Here is a 20099-nt window from a genome sequence, read left to right as displayed (position 1 = left end):
GGTATGGCAACTGCTCGGCCTCTGACCACAAGGCGCTACAATGGGAAGTGCGTACAGCCCAGTACATCACTGGGGCCAAGCTTCCTGCCATCCAGGACCTCTATATCAGGCGGTGTCAGAGGAAGGACCTAAAAATTGTCAAAGACTCCAGCCACCCTAGTCATAGACTGTTCTCTCTGCTACCGCACAGCAAGCGGTCCCGGGGCGCCAAGTCTAGGTCCAAGAGGCTTCTAAACAGCTTCTACCACCAAGACATAAGACTACTGAACATCTAATCAAATGGCTACCCAGACTATTTGCATTTCCCCCCCCCCCCCCTTTTACACAGATGCTACTCTATTATTATCTATGCATAATTCCCTTTAATAACCCTACCTACATGTATATATTACCTCAATTACCTCGATTAACTGGTGCCCCCGCACATTGACTCGTTACCGGTACCCCCATATATAGCCTCGCTATTGTTATTTTACTGCTGCTCTGTAATTATTTGTAACTTTAATTTTTTTAGGTATTTTTCTTAAAACTGCATTGTTGGTAAAGGGCTTGTAAGTAAGCCTTTCACTGCAAGGTCTACACCTGTTGTATTCGGTGCATGTAACAAATAACATTTTATTTTAATGGGACCACTCACCCTGCCATTCTGTCCCACCCCCCAGAAGGGTTGCCTATGTAACAGTTTAACTTTACGTCTGTCCCCACGCCCCGGGCGCGAACCAGGGACCCTCTACACACATCAACAACTGACACCCACGAAGCATCGTTACCCATCGCTCCACAAAAGCCGTGTTCCTTGCAGAGCAAGGGGAACCACTACTTCAAGGTCTCAGAGCAAGTGACGTCACCGACTGAAAGGCTGCTAGCGCGCACCACCGCTAACTAGCGGTTAGCGTTTACACCTAATACATCAATCAAACTGGGCAATTCCACTGTAGTGGACATACGCATGACTGCCTAAAATGTAGGCCAACCAAAAAACATTGATTTCAAGAGGGGTGGGTATAATTTGTGGAACATTCCAACAGGAATCTGTTCCAGAAGCTTCGTAAATAACAAGGTTACCAACAACAACGCATACAAAGTTAGGGAGTGGGCTATTTCATTACGTTTGTCACTCACCACGTTTATTCCGAAAAATGTCTGTCTTCACTCTGGAGCCTATGGACAAACATTAAGAATAAGCTACGTGGTGGGTTGATGCCTATTCAGCAGCTAGTTAGCTAGGTGAATTGATCATGCTACTTTGTATGCGTTGTTTGTTAGCAACCTTGTACTTTACGACGTTTTTGGAACATATTCCTGTTGGAACGTTCCACAAATTATACCCACCCTTTCAAAACTACATTTAATGAAAAAAAATACCTGATGTTTTAGGGATAGTTATAGTCGAACACATCAATTCTGGTCTTTTTAACAGTTCTTGCAAAGGTGATATTTATTATAGTAGTAAATCTAGCACATCTTGCCCCTAGCTGTTCAACTCTACCATTGACATCGTGATTCCCACCTCATCTCACACATCGGCGCATAGACTAGACTTAACATAGTAAACGTGAATCCGGGACACTCAAATGAAATAGGTTGCTTTAGGCAATAACAAAAGGAGGGTGGGCGAACAACTACATAGCATGTTAGCAAACCCTTCCCCTAAACTTTCGAACTACATAGCATGTTAACAAACCCTTCTCCTAAATGTAACCCGTTTAGCGAACTCTTCCCCTAAACCAACTCATTGTGCTGAGGGATTAACCTAAATGTTGCTTATTTTTACGTTTTTAAACAACTAATTGACTGACGTCAATTAAATTATTTGAATTTAATTTCGTTCCTTTCTGTGAGCTCAATGCGCACATTGCGCTACAGTTTGTACAAAAATAGATCAGATCATGCCGAACTGTGCAATGTAATAGGGAGTTGTAGTTTCCAAAAGGCCAATGTTCTACATAGTGCAGAAAACATGATTATTAACTACAATGACCATAATCGATTGCGTGGTTACTTGTCTGGTCTGATTCTTTTACGCCTGCTATGTAAGAGAGAATAATGCGAGATCAATAGGGGATACGTACTGTAGAGAGCAGTTGCTTTGCGAGGTATTGATATTCAGCAGTGGTGTAAAAATACTTGAAAGTACTACTTAAGTAGTTTTTTGGGGGTATCTGTACTTTACTCTTTATATTTTTGACAACTTTTACTTCACTACATTCCCAAAGAAAATTATGTACTTTTTTTTCATACATTTTCCCTGACAACCAAAAGTACTTATTACATTTTGAATGCTTAGCAGGACAATACATTTTTTTATTTCACACACTTATCAAAAGAACATCCCTGGTCATCCCTACAGCCTCTTATCTGGTGGACTCACGAAACATATGCTTTGTTTGTAAATTATGTCTGAGTGTTGGAGAGTGCCCCTGGCTATCCATAAATAGATAAATAAATAAATAAAAATTAAACAATAAAATGATGCCGTCTGGGTTGCTTAATATAAGGACTTTGAAATTATTTTATATTTTTACTTAAATACATTTTATCAATTACATTTACTTTTAATACTTAAGTATATTTTAAGCCAAATAATTTTAGACTTTTACTCAAGTAGTATTTTACTGGGTGACTTTCACTTTTACATTTTCTATTAAGGTATTACTTTTACTCAAGTATGACAATTGGGTACTTTTTCCACCACTGGAATTCAGCAGTCATAAAAGTATGCCTTATTTACTTTGAATAACTACTAAAATAGTGATTGTAGTGATTTGCCTAAAATAGTGATTTGCCTCATGATGTGCCAACACTTGCACAATTAATCTGTGCTTCAGCTGCAGGTAGCCTAGAGAAGCCTATGCGCTCTGATCCCCTCTGGCCAGGTGAAACGAAGCAGTAAAGTCATGTATTTATAGCCTAAAATAGGCCTTTATTTGTTTTAAGAGAATGTGAATGTGATCAAACTTTGGGTGGCTAGGCTACCTAGACCTTATCAATCCAAAATTATTGACTGTAATTAATCAATCAACACAATAGTGATGGCATACTGTGTGAGTAACTTTTTAATTACAGATGCAACGGCCTACACAATGCAACTCTGCATAAAGAAAACTCAGCCCTGTTAGTTCCATTGTCCAATCAGTAGTTGTCTATTTTAAAAAAACATATGACCTGATTAGGAAAAATATGGTGCCATCATAGCCTATATAAAACAGTTTTACAGCTGATGTATTACTATGTCATACCCTCCAACTAGTTTTACCTGGTTAGCCCAGTGGTTCTCCTCAGGGACCTCAGACATTTAATAATTTTGTTTTAGCCCTGAACTAGTTCACCTGATCCACCTAATCAAGGGTTAGTTGACAAATTTAATCAGGTGTGCTAGTTCTGAAATAGATCAAATACATGAACCGGCTGGGGGTCCACAACGAGAGGTTTGAGAACAACTGGGTTAGCCTATCCCCCATCACATCTTGGACCTGTGGTGCTACCACTGAAATCACACAATGTTACAAATGAAGAAACATATCCTTTAAATATGCTCTACTATGTCAAGGAGGATGAGGGTTATACATCTATAGTCGTTGCTACATCCATTTTAACAAGAAATAGTTGTATTTGTTTCCCAACTGCTATGACTGGTGGTTCAGTCTGCTAAAACAATTGTGAGTTCTAATCCCACATGGGGGAGATATCTTTTTATGTTCTTTAAAAAAAATCCTTTATTTCTATATTAATCGCGTGCCCACACACTTCTAATTCTAAAAAGTGAAAGCATACCTGTGAGAGGGTCGCCCTGGTTGTAGTTGTAGGTTTTTATACAGTTACCAAGACCCAATCTGTGAGTTAATTTGACCATTGGAAAAAGAGCTACTGCGTAAATACTGCAATGTGGGTTGGATTGAATTGAGCCCTTAATCTTAAATTTCAATGTGATGCTTGCACTTTTCTTCCCAACACAATCGAGCTCGACACCTTTAGTCCTAAACCCGGAATACATTACCTCAGGTTCGCTCAGCAATCCCCATGGGGATATTGAATGGGGAAAGAATAGGGTTTTTGAATAAATGCTGAAAATAAGGTCTGAGGGTAACACAGGTTTAGGAGATCTTATACGTTTTGTCCTATGAGATAATGGCAGTCAATTAACATGACCTTAATGCATTATGAGCCTTTGTATAAAGGAGTTTATACAAAACACTTTAAAAAATTGCATTTATTTCTCCAGACCATGGCAGAGTTAGTGCCTAGAGAAATAGTAATGACGTCTTTCTGTAACACAATACCGCAATTTTAAGTGGAACATTTTAAAAGTATGAAACATGGAGATATGGCCTTGTGGGAAAACTAACACTATTAAGGAGTGTAGTAATTTAACCTTTTGTTTTTTGGAAATAATTTATTGCTGATGTGAAAGATAACTTCCTTATGTTCCAAAACCGTACTGCAAGCGATGCATTTTAACATTCAGAACGAGCGTCGGGGATCTTAACAAAACACCCCCGACCAGAGGATAATATGTCAATATGTGCTAAAGCATTCCCGACCAGAAGATTATATGTCAATATGCAGTTAGCGTCTATGAATGAGGTAAACCTCGGCTAGTCAGATGTCTGTTTTGACAAACCGTTTTTTCGGCAGGCGGGGTATTCTAATAGCCCTTCTGAGACTGACTCCACCAGTGTGAACAGTCCTATTGGGGAAAACGAAAAGTTGACTGTAGGGTAAAATGACAAAACATGGTGAAAGAGAAGCCCAGACTAGGGTCGGAATCAAATATGAGATGGATGTTTCTAAACGAAAGTGTTTTTGTGACGGACCAATGAAAGTTGGAACGTGCTACCTTTAAAGTGTTCCGCCTATTTCTCGGCAATATTCCATTCCTCCTCTTGTCTGGTTGTGATTGTGAACTGAAAACGTTGAGTACACTTTTGAATGACTGATGTGGATGTGTTCACCATGCAAAGCTTGGCTTTGGCTTTTAACCATGGATGATTTAGAAGAGAAGAATCCTCTTACTCATACATGGCTAGCCAGTAGCTAGCTTTTTAACTTATAAAGCTAGCTATAATCGTTCAACACTTCGTAAAGTTACGTTTAGAATTGCTGCTCGGCTCTTGACTTAAGAAACATTTGACATGCCTAATTAATGTTACACCCATTGTAAACCGATATGTTATGGACACCGTACGTTATTTGTTTTTCCCTACATCCTACTGTCTCTTGTCTTTGCAGATGCAGCAGTGCACATTACTCAGTGCATCCGGCGCTCGTGTCCCACTAGCTGATGGCCGAGCCGTGATCCTAGGTCGTGGTCCAGAGACTGGAGTTATTGACAAGAAGTGCTCCCGACACCAGGGTAAGAGGACTAGCTAGCTAACGTTAGATACGTACCAATGGCCATGTTCTAATTATTTATCTTACCTCCCAAAGTGTGCACTTGTTCACTTTCCTTCATGGATTTAAAAATAAATTAATGGTATATGGAAACTCTATCTTGCCCATGCGTACACCAATTCAATGTGTTTAAATGTGTGAAAAGTAGTGAATGAGTGTAAACTTCAGGAGAAAGGAGAGATTATTGGGATGCTGCTTTTTAAATGCGGTGTCCGGTGGGATTACTCCAGCCAGCTATCTAAACTGCACAACTATATAAAATGTGTCATATTCCTTCTAGTGAAGCTGGTGGCCTGTTATGCAGACAAGGAGGTACTTGTAACACAGGTATGAAATGATTACAATGTGCCTGTTGTTGAGGCCAACGCTATCTTATCTTAGTTTTACACTCAACACTACTGCTTAACCTGTCTGTAACTGCTGTCAAAGTATAGTTTTCCTCTTCAGCTCGGTCCCAACCCCTCATCCTTGGGCAGTGAGAGTCTTGGTAGAGGCCAGTCTGGCCGACTGACCCATGACAGCACCCTCTACCTGGTTAACCAGAGCCACCCCTTCCGCGTGCAGTTCTCTGCTTCCAACGAAACCTCCTCATCCTCTGCCCAGAAGGGGAAGGTTGTAGAAAGGTTGAAAGCATTGGATAAGACAAAAGGAGGAAAGAACGACAGAGGGAGGGAGGTTCAAAGCACAGGTCCCAAACGCAGCATCCAAGACTTTTTTGTTTCCTCTCCCAAGAAGGTATGAGAACACATTCATCTTAACTGAGAAAATGGCATGCATTTTAATTTGTCTAGCAATATTTAGAGTAACCGAAAGGACCTAACGTATCACTTCAACTGTTCAAAATACACCATGTTTTCTCAATGCCAACCTCCAATTTATGTGAAGTTTAGTTTGACCATGGTTGCATTTTTCTTTTTCACGCAGGCATCCAAGAGGTCACACAGTTCTGAGGAGGACCCGCAGGAGAAGCGCAGGAGGACTACAGGCTCCGACAGTGGGGACGAGGCTGAGAAGCTTGCTGAGGAGAAGCTCCGACACCTCCAGGAAATGTCAGAGAGGGCTTCAGGGGCTAGCAGAGACTGTGTCCAGCAGCAGCCATTAGTCTCAGCCTGTTCTCGAAGCCACTGGCAGCAGATTGGAAACCTCATGCTCTACACTGCTGTTGGCGTCACTGGAAGCACCAAGGTAAGAGCTAACTAGGTAATTCTGTAAAACTCAATATTTGATTTAAGCCAATGAGTCTGTGTGTTGTTTGAATGAGATGCTGAATATGATTTGACTTTGTCCATCCAAGGATGAAAACGTTTTAGGCCTACATTTGAGCGCTTTGGACATATTGTTTCCACCAACAATCTAATTGTCTCGAAGTTCGTTTTCAACCAAGCAGTACAAACACAATTACTTTTAGTAACATCATTTTAAAGCCGACCCATCTTTCTTTCTGGCCCAGATTGCTGGGTTCGACATTGACGGGTGTATCATCACCACCAATTCTGGAAAAGTGTTTCCCACCAGCCCAGATGACTGGAGGTCAGTCAGTCTGCTGTTCTGTCAAGTTGCGGCTTTGCATATGGCCTCCTCTCGCTTTGCTTGCTCTCTCCTCATCCCTCTTCCTCATCTCTTGACTTGAGTCATTTCCTTGCCTATATTTGTTCTCTTATCTCCTTTACAGGATTCTCTTTCCTGAGATCCAACCCAAATTGGCCAGCTTATTAAAGAAAGGCTACAAGGTAGAAGCAAACATAAATGTATTGTCAAGCATGGATACGGCAAAGCTGTTCTACGAGAAATATTTCTTATCCGTCCTTTTAATGGTAATATGTGGCTAGATTAATAGCTAATGATGTCTCTGTTGCCCCTCCCAGGTTGTGTTTTTCACCAATCAGATGGGTATATCTAGGGGGAAACTGAAGCCTGAGGATTTCAAGTCTAAAGTGGAGAACATTCTGAAGACATTACAGCTCCCCATACAGGTTAGTCAAGAAACATTTAAACACAAAGATAGCGCTTGAAAGCAGATTCACTATTGTATCTATGTGTTTGTCAGTGTTTTATTGTGTGTAAATCAGATGTGGACACCTATAACTGTGTGTGTGTCTCAGGTCTTTGTGGCGTCTGGTCCTGGGATCTACAGGAAGCCAGTGATGGGGATGTGGGAGCACCTGTGTGAGAAGGTGAGACCATAAGGCACGCATCATATAGGACATTGTGAATAGGGATTACATGTAGACGATGATTGTTTCCTACAAACCACCTCAACACAGGTGTGTCGCAAAAGGTTCACAAAGCCAGCTTCATTTAGCATTGTCTAGTTGTTTGTCATCCACTCGGACCACATTACCCTGGTGAGTCATGACATAGACCAGTCACTGCTTCAACATTTACATTACATTTAAGTCATTTAGCAGACACTCTTATCCAGAGCAACTTACAGTAGTGAGTGTTTACATGTTCATACTTCAACAAGGGCATGGTGTGGGAAATAAATAGAATGGGAATAGAAATTTGTCCATCTGCTTCTAGCTAGAATTTTATTTTTCCCTGCTCCCAACCCCCCCAAACAACAAACATGGTCCAACATGTTTTTCCTCTCTCAGGATAATGGCGGTGTGGCTGTAGACAAAAGCCAGAGTCTCTATGTGGGAGGTGAGTCAACAACAACAGAACAACCCATAGCAACATAACGTCTTCCTCTTACTTAGCCTATTCTTATCCTGACTCTTGTAAGTGATGTGCTGCTTATGGTCATGTTTGATGAACTCTTACTCGCCCTCCAGCAGCTGAGAGCCTGAGACCTTTCTCTCTCCTCTGTCACAGATGCAGCGGGACGGCCTGTTAACTGGGCTCCTGGCAAGAAGAAGAAGGACTTTTCCTGCAGCGACCGACTGGTGAGAGGACCTGTACTAACCTGTAGACCAGTCTGTTCACTTGTCGACAAGTCTGTCCTGACTTCTAGTTCCAGTGCATCTTCCTACACTCCAAACAGAAAAATGACTCAAATAGTGGGCTGAAATGAGGAATTTCAATATGCTAAAACTCAGTAGAGACAAATCAGCAGAGAAGAATGTTCTGTGTCTACTGACTGTATAAAAGGTCATTCTTGCTATGGTGTAGATATAGTTTATGACCAGGTGTTATGCAATGCCTGCATGGTACATCTTAATAATGCCTGACACTGATTTTTCTCTCTCTCGACTAGTTTGCTCTGAACCTTGGACTACAGTTCCACACTCCAGAGGAGTTCTTCCTGGGCTGGAAGACCGCCCCCTTCAGTCTTCCTCCATTTGACCCTGTGAGTAACCGGGTGGATATCTGTGGTATTCTGTCTGCACAGACCAGTCTGATTCTGTCTGCACAGAATACGTGTGAAGCTTTTGAAGCCTCTATGTATGTGTTTGCACTTGCACATCTGAATGTGTGTGTGTCTCTCTCTCCAGAGGAAATGTGACTCTAACGCCGGTCTATATGACCCGCCCAGTGCCTCCCTCACCTCCACCAAGCAGGAAGTAATCATTGCCGTGGGTTTCCCTGCTTGTAAGTGGACGTGCATTCCTTATTTTTCTGCCATCCTCCCTCTCTTTACTGACAACCCTCCCTTCTTTTTTTTATCCAGCTGGGAAATCATCCTTTTTCCACACACACATCGTCCCCAAAGGTTACGTGTACGTGAACAGGGTGAGTGGATCAGTGTGCTGTTGGCTCTCTTAACATCCACACACACACGCATATACACACACTGACCTGACCTGTGTTTGTCAGGACACCCTGGGCTCGTGGCAGAGCTGTGTTTCGGCCTGTGAGCGGGCTCTGAAGGAGGGGCGCAGCGTGGCGGTGGATAACACCAACCCAGACCCTGAGTCTCGCAAACGGTACCCGTCTCTGTGCTCCTACTAGTGTGTGGAGTACTTTTGGTTTGCAGTTCGCCTCCCGGGTGGCGCAGTGGTCTAGGGAACTGCATCGCAGTGCTAGCTGCACCACCAGAGTCTCTGGGTTCGCGCCCAGGCTGGGCTGGGTTCGCGCCCAGGCTCTGTCGCAGCCGGCCGCAACCGGGAGGTCCGTGGGGCGATGCACAATTGGCATAGCGTCGTCCGGCTTAGGGAGGGTTTGGCCGATAGGGATATCCTTGTCTCAGTATGTAAAATGTAATGAAATTTAAAAAAAAAAATAATAAAAAAAAAAAATGTAATAAAATGTATGCACTCTACTGTAAGTCGCTCTGGATAAGAGCGTCTGCTAAATGACTAAAATGTAAAAAAAAATGTAAATGTAAACCACTTACATATCAGAGAGTGGTAAATCCGCTACATGCATGAACCAAACCAGAGATATTTGATTGAGTGTGTTTGTAGGGAATAGCATGTAACTTCTATACGTTGTCCCCCTCCAGGTATGTTGACGTCAGCCAGAGTTTGGGCGTGTCCTGTCGGTGCTTCAACTTCTCTGCCTCCCTGGAGCAGGCCAAGCACAACAACAGAGTAGGTCTCCTCTCTCCCGCTACTGAACTGTATATACCAGACTACACATGATTAATTATTCAGCAGTTCAGAGTAGAGGGTGACATGAACTTGCGACCTGATCGTACACACAGAATAGCCCAACCTGGGACTTAAACGACAACCATCTGGTTCAATGTACACTTCTTAAACCTTATAATGTACAGGCCATGGGATACACCCAGTTCAATATAGGCTCTGAGGTACTGCCCTGATGCATAGTGTTGTTCATTATTGGGCTCTTCCTGTGCTGTACAGTTCCGTGAGATGGCCCCCTCCACCACCAAGCACCTCAAAGTCAATGACATGATCTTCCACAGTTACAAGTAAGTGACATTGGATATTATCAAAGGACTTCACAGCATCACATTCTCAACGTAGGGATTCACTGGCCTCTACAATGGGTTGAAAGGATCAGAGCACACTAATATAACAAATATGTCTTTATGGCTGTGTTAGAGAGCCAGCCTAATTCTGATCTTTTGGCAAAAGAGCTGATCTGATTGATCTTTTTCCACTAATTGGTCTTTTGGCCAGAATTGGGTTGCCTGTATAAACGCAGCATATACATATGTCATATAAAATAAATGCATGTCTGAATATATTTGCCCACTCTGAACAGACTTTCTCTCCACACAGGAAGAAGTTTGTGGTGCCCAGTCTCTCGGAAGGCTTTTCAGAAATTCTGCAAATTCATTTTGTCCCAACCTTTACAGACAGCCAATCAGAGGCCCTCTTCAGGCAGTTCTCTGAAGGCTGATTGGGTGGCTGGTATTCTAACCTAAGATTCATCAGATTGTTATTGGTGGAAAATAATCTGGCAGTCGTACCAGTCCAACATTTTTCTATGCTGTGGCTGTATGTAGACAAACTATTTAGTTACCTGCTGCTAATCAACAAATCATTGCTATTACGCTACATACATTTTGAAGGTGCAGATGTTTTAACTAAATATAACCACAGCAGACAGCATACATCAGTATTTTTGTTTGATTGGCTTGCGTTTCATATTTTCGTATCATGTTTTCTGGTCAGATATACAGTACTTGTTTCCAGAAAGCCTAAAAAGTAAAAAAAAACATGAGCAATGTTTTATTAATTGTATATTTTAATAAATTGTTATTAATTTCATTTGTTTTTCAATGGATCCTATTCTGTAAAGTAGGGAAACTGAATGCATGTTTTTCTGCTAGTATGCCACCATAAAGCAATATTTGAAGCTTTGCATGACAATCCTAGTTGAAACTCAGCTGTCCACATAGGTAGAAACTCCAACTCCTTCCCCAGGTGCTGTTTTACCCATGGCACTAATGTGGAAGTCCCTTGCATCAGGAGGGGCCTGTCACTTCTTTCTTGGGCTTCGCACACATTCTTGGTGTCCCAGCTCACTACTCCAGCCTGCAGGAAAGATCGAATAGAACTGCTGGTGTGGATTAATTCCAATAATGCCTGGTCACTGAATAGAGTCATACAAAAAGTAGACTTAGCTTTGCATAATGGAACCAAACACCAGATACCGGTAGATTGTTATTGTTCTGTATGCTTATGGAGAAGATTTAGTGGAAGGGGAGTTCCTCACTTGAAAATACCGCAGTCTGTTAAGAAGGAACAGAGCGCCTTCAGAGTCACCTGTTGGGAAAAGTTGGATCATATCATGCATGAGAATAATTATAAAGGTTTATCATATTATTTGTATATGAATGAATGAATGTATGTATGTGTTCCGAGTTGTGTAATGTGACTTCCCATGCTGTGTATTCCTACAAACATACCTTTGCACGTTACAGCATCTATATGATTGGCAGATCCGCCCGAACAGAGAAACCTGTCTGGCACTTATTCATTCAGAGTTGCATCGCGAGGAGTTAGAAGTGTGTTCTCAGCCTGTTTAACACAGTCAGGCCTCCTCTGCAAATAGGAACATCAAACAATGGGGCTGCTAATTAACACTCCACCCTTCACAAACATGCACATCAATTAGACATCATTTACAGGCATACCGTACATGAAGACAAACAAAACTTATTCACACTGAACATTTGTACCACTGTTCACTCTTCATATACAAATAGTGGTAAATGTAGAGCCAACGATAGAGATTACACTGTAGAAGGCCTGTTAGATTTGACCTATGACCTTTGTGAATGTGTGTTTGGTAGTTGAGCACCGCTAACCTTACTCCCTGTATGAATGTGTGCTTGCTTGCATTTCGCATCCCTGACTGTAGACCCATTGTTGATGAAGTAGGCTCTGGTCTCCTCCAGGCATAGCAGGGTTCTCTCTGCAGATACACACACATTAACCAGTTATCATACACTCTGCAGGTTTTTTATTCAACCATTCACATCAATGAGCTGTTTCGCCCACAGGACCTCCGCTGACTGGATGTTTTTGGTTTGGTACTGGAAAGATCACCCCACGCTCAAAGTCGCTTAGGTCACTTTGCCCATTCTAACGTTCAATCGAACAGTAACTGAATGCCTCGATGCCAGTCTGCCTGCTTTATATAGCAAGCAAAGGCCATGTCACTCACTGAGCAAACCATTTAAATGAACGTGGTGGTGGGTGTATATACTAGACGTAGAACTTAAGTCAAGCCTAGACATGATCTGATTCATGGGTGGATGACACCTGTCATGTCCAGCAGTACTCTAATTGTTTTCGCTCTATCAGGAACGAGTTCAGCTTGGATAACTAGTTGAGTTGGGCTTGTCAAGCTAAAAAAGTTATTGCACTCCGTCTACTTGTTGAGGAGGAGGAGCAATCATCTTACCGTGTTGTTCACAGAGTTGGAACTCATCTTCATGGCTCAGCTGGCGGGCTTGGTACACGTCAAGAAGATGGGCCTATAGAGAACACATACCAGATTAACAACACAGGGAGGTACAGGAAGTCATGTAGTTACACAAGAATAGAGTGCAATAAAGTACTCATGTTAATATTGTAACAGTGCGTAACAATGTCATTGCTGGTGAATGATTTGGCCAAGTAGATGGAATTGTGGTTTGGAATGAGAGCGATGCATAAGGGAATTATTTCATGATCTAGTGTTGCTGCTCAACCCACCTTGCTGTCCATGACAGCTTGATTGTTTCAACCTTAACCAGAGCAATGTCGTAGTCATAGAAGTCTTTCACGTTTTTGTCGCTGAGTCCATCAATGTTGTACTGTGGGTGCGGGATTACAGACAACACCTTCGCTACCACCTTTCCTTCATAACCTGGGGGACATTGGCATGAGTTTGATACTTACTAGTAAGCATTACTTATGGATGAAAGGCAGAATAGACATCACCTTTTTAATAATCTGAATAATCAGTAGTCTTATCTAAATAATCAGTCTGTTATCTATAATCTGTGTTCTAGATTGGTATTTCTAAATGGGCAGACACATTGCCAAATGACCCATAAACATTTTGAGGTCAATGCAGAGACCAATGTGCAATTAGGTATGGTACTGACCATACTTCACAGTCACTTTCTCTTGGTCCACGTTCTCTTAAATTCTGATGACAGAAAAGCAGTGAGCTGTGGTCAGGATCCAGTTCTGGGTCACGATGGAGCCTTGGCAGGTCTACCTGAGAGTAGAGGGATGAATGGAGGATTTCATTTTACTGTAGATTCATCGGTACTGTATTTAGGTATGTCTATGATAGTGTTTATTGTGTACAGTCTTCCATGTTATGTTAAATAAGGCTTACAGTGATGACGTTCACATGCCACAGCCTGGTATAGCCTTTTTTGGTGGATCCAAACACATGGTCACACTTTTATGTGTCATCACTACTACATTTTTGACTTCATTCTACCTGGTTCAGCCATTCTATTGCTAAATATACCACATACAAAGACTTTAAAACAGAATTTGTTTTAAAGAAAAATGATAAAATGCACTTGTCACTGAAATACAGGAATCTCACTGAAATACAGTCACATATTACTGAAATACAGACACATTACTTAAATACAGTCACATTACTGAAATACAGTCACATATTACTGAAATACAGACACATTACTGAAATACAGTCACTTGATATTTTTTGTAGAAATTGTGCACCGATATTGCATTTTAAAAGCCTGTTATATTAAATAAAGTGCCCTTTAATATAGACCACATGGAGAATTCAATAAATCCATTTTTTTTATGAATAAATGTGCCAAAATTCTGTCCCTCATGAATCATTTACGTCTGTCCCTCATTTTAAGGTCAACCCTGTGACGTGAACTGAACTGTTCTTTTTATATGGTGAAAGCTTCCTTTAACAATGTTTTTTTCTAAAGAAACATTGAACATCTAATAGTCAAATCATGTAAAAGCAGGTGAGCTGGTTCTGCTCTTCTTAAGCTATTTTCTGGTGTTAAGTGTCAGAAAACTGAGTGGATCGAGCATAACTGGTCTACCCTGTTATCCATAGATAGACAGGCTAGAAATCGTTAAATTGCCACTCCCTGTTGCACACAACAAGCTCCCTTTCCCCTGTCACAATGGGATTCATGACTGATTTGAGATGAAATCATTCATCTTGTTACGGTCAACCCTGTTACGGTCAACCCTGTTACTTTATTTAGGTCCTTTAGGTCCTTACTATTGTCATTTTTTTATTTAACATCTTCAGATGGGAAAACTTGTTTTTTATGAAGTTGAACATGTGCTCTTTATGACAAAATGTTATAATACTAGTCAAAAGTTTGGACACATCTACTCATTCAAGGGTTTTTCTTTATTTTTACTATTTTCTACATTGTAGCATAATAGTGAAGACATCAAAAATATGAAATAACACATATGGAATCATGTAGTAACCAAAAAAGTGTTAGCCAATCAGTTGTGTTGTGTCAATGTATTTTATTTTATTTAACCTTTATTTAACTAGGCAAGTCAGTTAAGAACAAATTCTTATTTACAATGATGGCCTACCAAAAGGCAAAAGACCTCCTGCGGGGACGGGGGATAAAAATAAATATATATATATATATATACAGTTGAAGTCGGAAGTTTACATACACTTTAGCCAAATACATTTAAACTCAGTTTTTCACAATTGCTGACATTTAATCCTAGTAAAAATTCCCTGTCTTAGGTCAGTTAGGATCACCACTTTACTTTAATAATGTGAAATGTCAGAATTTTATTTTTTTATTTTTTTTATTTTACCAGGTAAGTTGACTGAGAACACGTTCTCATTTGCAGCAACGACCTGGGGAATAGTTACAGGGGAGAGGAGGGGGATGAATGAGCCAATTGTAAACTGGGGATTATTAGGTGACCATGATGGTTTGAGGGCCAGATTGGGAATTTAGCCAGGACACTGGGGTTAACACCCCTACTCTTACGATAAGTGCCATGGGAACTTTAATGACCTCAGAGAGTCAGGACACCCGTTTAACGTCCCATCCGAAAGACGGCACCCTACACAGGGCAGTGTCCCCAATCACTGCCCTGGGGCATTGGGATATTTTTTAGACCAGAGGAAAGAGTGCCTCCTACTGGCCCTCCAACACCACTTCCAGCAGCATCTGGTCTCCCATCCAGGGCCTGACCAGGACCAACCCTGCTTAGCTTCAGAAGCAAGCCAGTAGTGGTATGCAGGGTGGTATGCTGCTGGCTGCTAGTAGAGAGAATGATTTATTTAATCTTTTATTTCTTTCATCACATTCCCAGTGGGTCAGAGTTTACATGCACTCAATTAGTATTTGGTAGCATTGCCTTTAAATTGTTTAACTTGGGTCAAACGTTTTGGGTAGCCTTCCACAAGCTTCCCACAATAAGTAGGGTGAATTTTGGCCCATTCCTCCTGACAGAGCTGGTGTAACTGAGTCACGGTTGTAGGCCTCCTTGCTCTCACACGCTTTTTCAGTTCTGCCCGCAAATTCTCTATAGGATTGAGGTCAGGGCTTTGTGATGGCCACTCCAATACCTTGACTTTGTTGTCCTTAAGCCATTTTGCTGCAACTTTGGAAGTATGCTCGGGGTCATTGTCCATTTGGAAGACCCATTTGCGACCAAGCTTTAACTTCCTGACTGATGTCTTGAGATGTTGCTTCAATATATCCACATACTTTTCCTCCCTCATGATGCCATCTATTTTGTGAAGTTCACCAGTCCCTCCTGCAGCAAAGCACCCCCACAACATGATGCTGCCACCCCCGTGCTTCACGGTTGGGATGGTGTTCTTCGGTTTGCAAGCCTCCCCCCTTTTCCTCCAAACATAACGATGGTCATTATGGTAAAACAGTTCTATTTCTGTTTCATCAGACCAGAGGACATTTCTCCAAAAAGTACAATCTTCCTTGCTGAGCGGCCATTCAGGTAAAGTCAATATAGGACTCATTTTACTGTGGATATAGATACTTTTGTACCTGTTTCCTTCAGCATCTTCACAAGGTCTTTTGCTGTTGTTCTGGGATTGATTTGCACTTTTTGCATCAAAGTACGTTCATTTCTAGGAGACAAAATGCGTCTCCTTCCTGTGCGATATGACGGCTGTGTGGTCCCATGGTGTTTATATTTGCGTACTATTGTTTGTACAGATGAATGTGGTACCTTCAGGCGTTTGGAAATTGCGCCCAATGATGAACCAGACTTTTGGAGGTCTACAATTATTTTTCTGAGGTCTTGGCTGATTTCTTTTGATTTTCCCATGATGTCAAGCAAAGAGGCACTGAGTTTGAAGGTAGGCCTTGAAATACATCCACAGGTACATCTCCAACGGACTCAAATTATGTAAATTAGCCTATCAGAAGCTTCTAAAGCCATGGCATAATTTTCTGGAATTTTCCAAGCCGTTTAAAGGCACAGTCAACGTAGTGTATGTACATTTTTGATCCACTGGAATTGTGATACAGTGAATGATAAGTGAAATAATCTGTCTGTAAACAATTGTTGGAAAAATTACTTGTGTCATGCACAAAGCAGATGTCCTAACCGACTTGCCAAAACTATAGTTTGTTAACATGAAATTTGTGGAGTGGTTGAAAAAACAGTTTTAATGACTCCAACCCAAGTGTATGCAAACTTCCGACTTCAACTGTATATATAAATATAGGACAAAACACACATCACGACAAGAGAGACAACAAAACACTACATAAAGAGAGACCTAAGACAACAAGCAATAGCAAGGCAGCAACACATGACAATCTAGAAGAAAAAGAAACGCACACCGATTTAGGCGAGGTGCTGGCTAGCGGAGTAGAAAACTTAAAAATAAAACTTAAAAATAAAGGAGAGCCGCACACTCTAGGAGCTCAGATGCAAAAAAATATTTAATTTATCAACGTTTCGACAGGCAAGCTGTCTTCATCAGGGTACAATACACAGCATGGTAGCAACACAAAATGACAACATGGCAGCAACACAACATGGTAGCAGCACAAAACATTGTACAAACATTATTGGGCACAGACAACAGTACAAAGGGCAAGAAGGTAGAGACAACAATACATCACGCAAAGCAGTCACAAATGTCAGTAAGAGTGTCCACGACTGAGTCTTTGAATGAAGAGATTGAGATAAAACTGTCCAGTTTGAGTGTTTGTTGCAGCTCGTTCCAGTCGCTAGCTGCAGCGAACTGAAAAGAGGAGCAACCCAGGGATGTGTGTGCTTTATGGGACCTTTAACAGAATGTGACTGGCAGATTAGTAGTGGTGGTATACAGAAAATAGCCCTATTTGGTAAAAGACCAAGCCAATATTATGGCAAGAACAGCTCAAATAAGCAAAGAGAATCGACAGTCCTTCATTACTTTAAGACATGAAGGTCATTCAATACGTAAAATTTCAAGAACTTTGAACGTTTCTTAAAGTGCAGTCACAAAAACCATCAAGGAATATGATGAAACTGGCTCTCAATAAGGAACGCCACAGGAAAGGAAGACCCAGAGTTACCTCTGCTGCAGAGGATAAGTTCATTAGAGTTACCAGCCTCAGAAATTGCAGCCCAAATAAATGCTTCACAGAGTTCAAGTAACAGACACATCTCAACATCAACTGTTCAGAGGAGACTGAGTCAGGCCTTCATGGTTGAATTGCTGCAAAGAAACCATTCCTAAAGGACACCATAAGAAGAGACTTGCTTGGGCCAAGAAGCATGAGCAATGGACATTAGACCGGTGGAAATCTGTCCGTTGGTCTGATGAGTCCAAATATGATATTTTTGGCTCCAACCGCCGTGTCTTTGTGAGATGCCGAGTTGGTGAACTGATGATCTCTGCATGTGTGGTTCCCACCGTGAAGCATGGAGGAGGAGGTGTGGGGGTGTTTTGCTGGTGCCATTGTCAGTGATTTATTTAGAATTCAAGGCACACTTAACCAGTATGACTATCACAGCATTGCTCGTTGCTCATGGCCCAAGCAAGTCTCTTCTTATTATTGGTGTCCTTTAGTAGTGGTTTCTTTGCAGCAATTCGACCATGAAGGCCTGATTCACACAGTCTCCACTGAACAGTTGATGTTGAGATGTGTCTGTTACTTGAATTCTGTGAAGCATTTATTTATACTGCAATCTGAGGTACAGTTAACTCTAATGAACTTATCCTATGCAGCAGAGGTAACTCTGGGTCTTCCTTTCCTGTGGCGGTCCTCATGAGAGCCAGTTTCATGATATTGCTTGATGGTTTTTGCGACTGCAATTAAAGAAACTTTCAAAGTTCTTGAAATTTTCTGGATTGACTGACCTTCATCTCTTAAATTAATGATGGACTGCTGTTCCTCTTTGCTTATTTGAGCTGTTCTTGCCATAATATGGACTTGGTCTTTTACCAAATAGGGCTATCTTCTGTATACCAACCCTACCTTGTCACAACACAACTGATTGGCTCAAACGAATTAAGAAAAAAATAAATTTCACAAATAAACTTTTACAAGGCACACCTGTTAATTGAAATGCATTCCAGGTGACTACCTCATGAAGCTGGTTGAGAGAATGCCAAGAGTGTGCAAAGCTGTCATCAAGGCAAAGGGTGGCTACTTTGAAGAATCTAAAATCTAAAATATGTTTTGATTTGTTTAACACTTTTTTCCATATGTGTTATTTCATATTTTTGATGTCTTCACTATTATTCTACAATGTAGAAAATTGTAAGAATAAATAAAATCCTGGAATGAGTAGGTGTGTCCAAATCTTTGACTAGTACTGTATATACAGTGCCTTCGGAAAGTATTCAGACCTCTTGATTTTTTCCAAATTTCTTAGGTCACAGCCTTATTCTAAAATGAATTTAATAGTTTTCCCCCCTCATCAATGTAAACACAATACCCCATAATGACAAAGCAAAAAGCAGGTTTTTAGAAATGTTTGCTAATATATTAACAATAAAAATCTGCAATATCACACAGTATTCAGACCCTTTACTCAGTACTTTGCTGAAGCACCTTTGGCAGTGATTACAGCCTTGAGTCTTCTTGAGTATGATGCTACAAGCTTGGCATACCTGTATTTGGGGAGTTTCTCCGATTCTTCTTTGCAGATCCTCTCAAGCTCTGTCAGGTTGGATGGGGAGCATTGCTTCACAGCTATTTTCAGGTCTCTCCAGAGATGTTCGATCGGGTTCAAGTCCGGGCTCTGGCTGGGCCACTCAAGTTCATTCAGAGACTTGTCCCGAAGCCACTCAAGTTCATTCAGAGACTTGTCCCGAAGCCACTCGTATGTTGTCTTGGCTATGTGCTTAGGGTTATCCCCACAGCATGATGCTGCCACCACTATGCTTCACCGTAGGGATGGTGCTAGGCTTCCTCCAGACATGTCGCTTGGCATTCAGGCCAAAAAGTTCATTCTTGGTTTCATCAGACCAGAGAATTGTGTTTCTCATGGTCTGAGAGTCTTTAGGTGCCTTTTGACAAACACCAAGCGAGCTGCCATGTGCCTTTTACTGAGGAGTGGCTTCCGTCTGGCCACTCTACCATAAATGCCTGATTGGTGGAGTGCTGCAGAGATGGTTGTCCTTCTGGAAAGTTCACCCATCTCCACAGAGGACTCTAAAGCTCTGTCAGAGTGACCATCAGGTTATTGGACACCTGCCTGACCAAGGCCCTTCTCCCACCATTGCTCAGTTTGGCCATTTAAGAATGATCCAATCTATATGGCACAGCTGTACATTTTTTGGTCCTTAAATAAAACTGGTATCTTTTTTTATTTATCACATTTTTCTTTAACCAATGTTGGTCTTTAATGCAGGGCCAACAGACAAGTTCCTTTCTTTTTCCCCCTTCCACT

At 41.4% G+C, this 20099-nt stretch overlaps 1 protein-coding gene across 2 annotated transcripts in view; it reads left to right on the top strand.

Moving 5' to 3' along the window:
- pnkp (polynucleotide kinase 3'-phosphatase) overlaps positions 1 to 11015 on the top strand; it is a 35185-nt gene extending 24170 nt beyond the window's left edge. Inside the window, exons 1-18 of one of the 2 annotated variants that reach the window (XM_055896321.1) lie at positions 4804 to 4912; positions 5230 to 5353; positions 5672 to 5718; positions 5839 to 6126; positions 6316 to 6576; positions 6842 to 6921; positions 7064 to 7121; positions 7257 to 7364; positions 7494 to 7565; positions 7989 to 8037; positions 8209 to 8279; positions 8591 to 8683; positions 8829 to 8925; positions 9005 to 9066; positions 9151 to 9260; positions 9779 to 9866; positions 10143 to 10210; positions 10524 to 11015. In XM_055896321.1, the coding sequence (XP_055752296.1) occupies positions 5230 to 5353; positions 5672 to 5718; positions 5839 to 6126; positions 6316 to 6576; positions 6842 to 6921; positions 7064 to 7121; positions 7257 to 7364; positions 7494 to 7565; positions 7989 to 8037; positions 8209 to 8279; positions 8591 to 8683; positions 8829 to 8925; positions 9005 to 9066; positions 9151 to 9260; positions 9779 to 9866; positions 10143 to 10210; positions 10524 to 10644 (1797 nt within the window). In that variant the 5' untranslated portion in view covers positions 4804 to 4912 and the 3' untranslated portion in view covers positions 10645 to 11015. Of the gene's footprint in view, positions 1 to 4803; positions 4913 to 5229; positions 5354 to 5671; positions 5719 to 5838; positions 6127 to 6315; positions 6577 to 6841; positions 6922 to 7063; positions 7122 to 7256; positions 7365 to 7493; positions 7566 to 7988; positions 8038 to 8208; positions 8280 to 8590; positions 8684 to 8828; positions 8926 to 9004; positions 9067 to 9150; positions 9261 to 9778; positions 9867 to 10142; positions 10211 to 10523 lie in introns of those variants that run through there. The other variant, XM_055896320.1, reaches the window with a different exon arrangement.
- The last annotated feature ends 9084 nt before the right edge of the window (positions 11016 to 20099 follow it).

Source organism: Salvelinus fontinalis, chromosome 33 (genome assembly GCF_029448725.1).
Source record: "Salvelinus fontinalis isolate EN_2023a chromosome 33, ASM2944872v1, whole genome shotgun sequence".
NCBI classification, from domain to species: domain Eukaryota; kingdom Metazoa; phylum Chordata; class Actinopteri; order Salmoniformes; family Salmonidae; genus Salvelinus; species Salvelinus fontinalis.
Note: the sequence above shows the minus strand (reverse complement) of the source record. Positions and strands in the feature narration are given on the sequence as shown.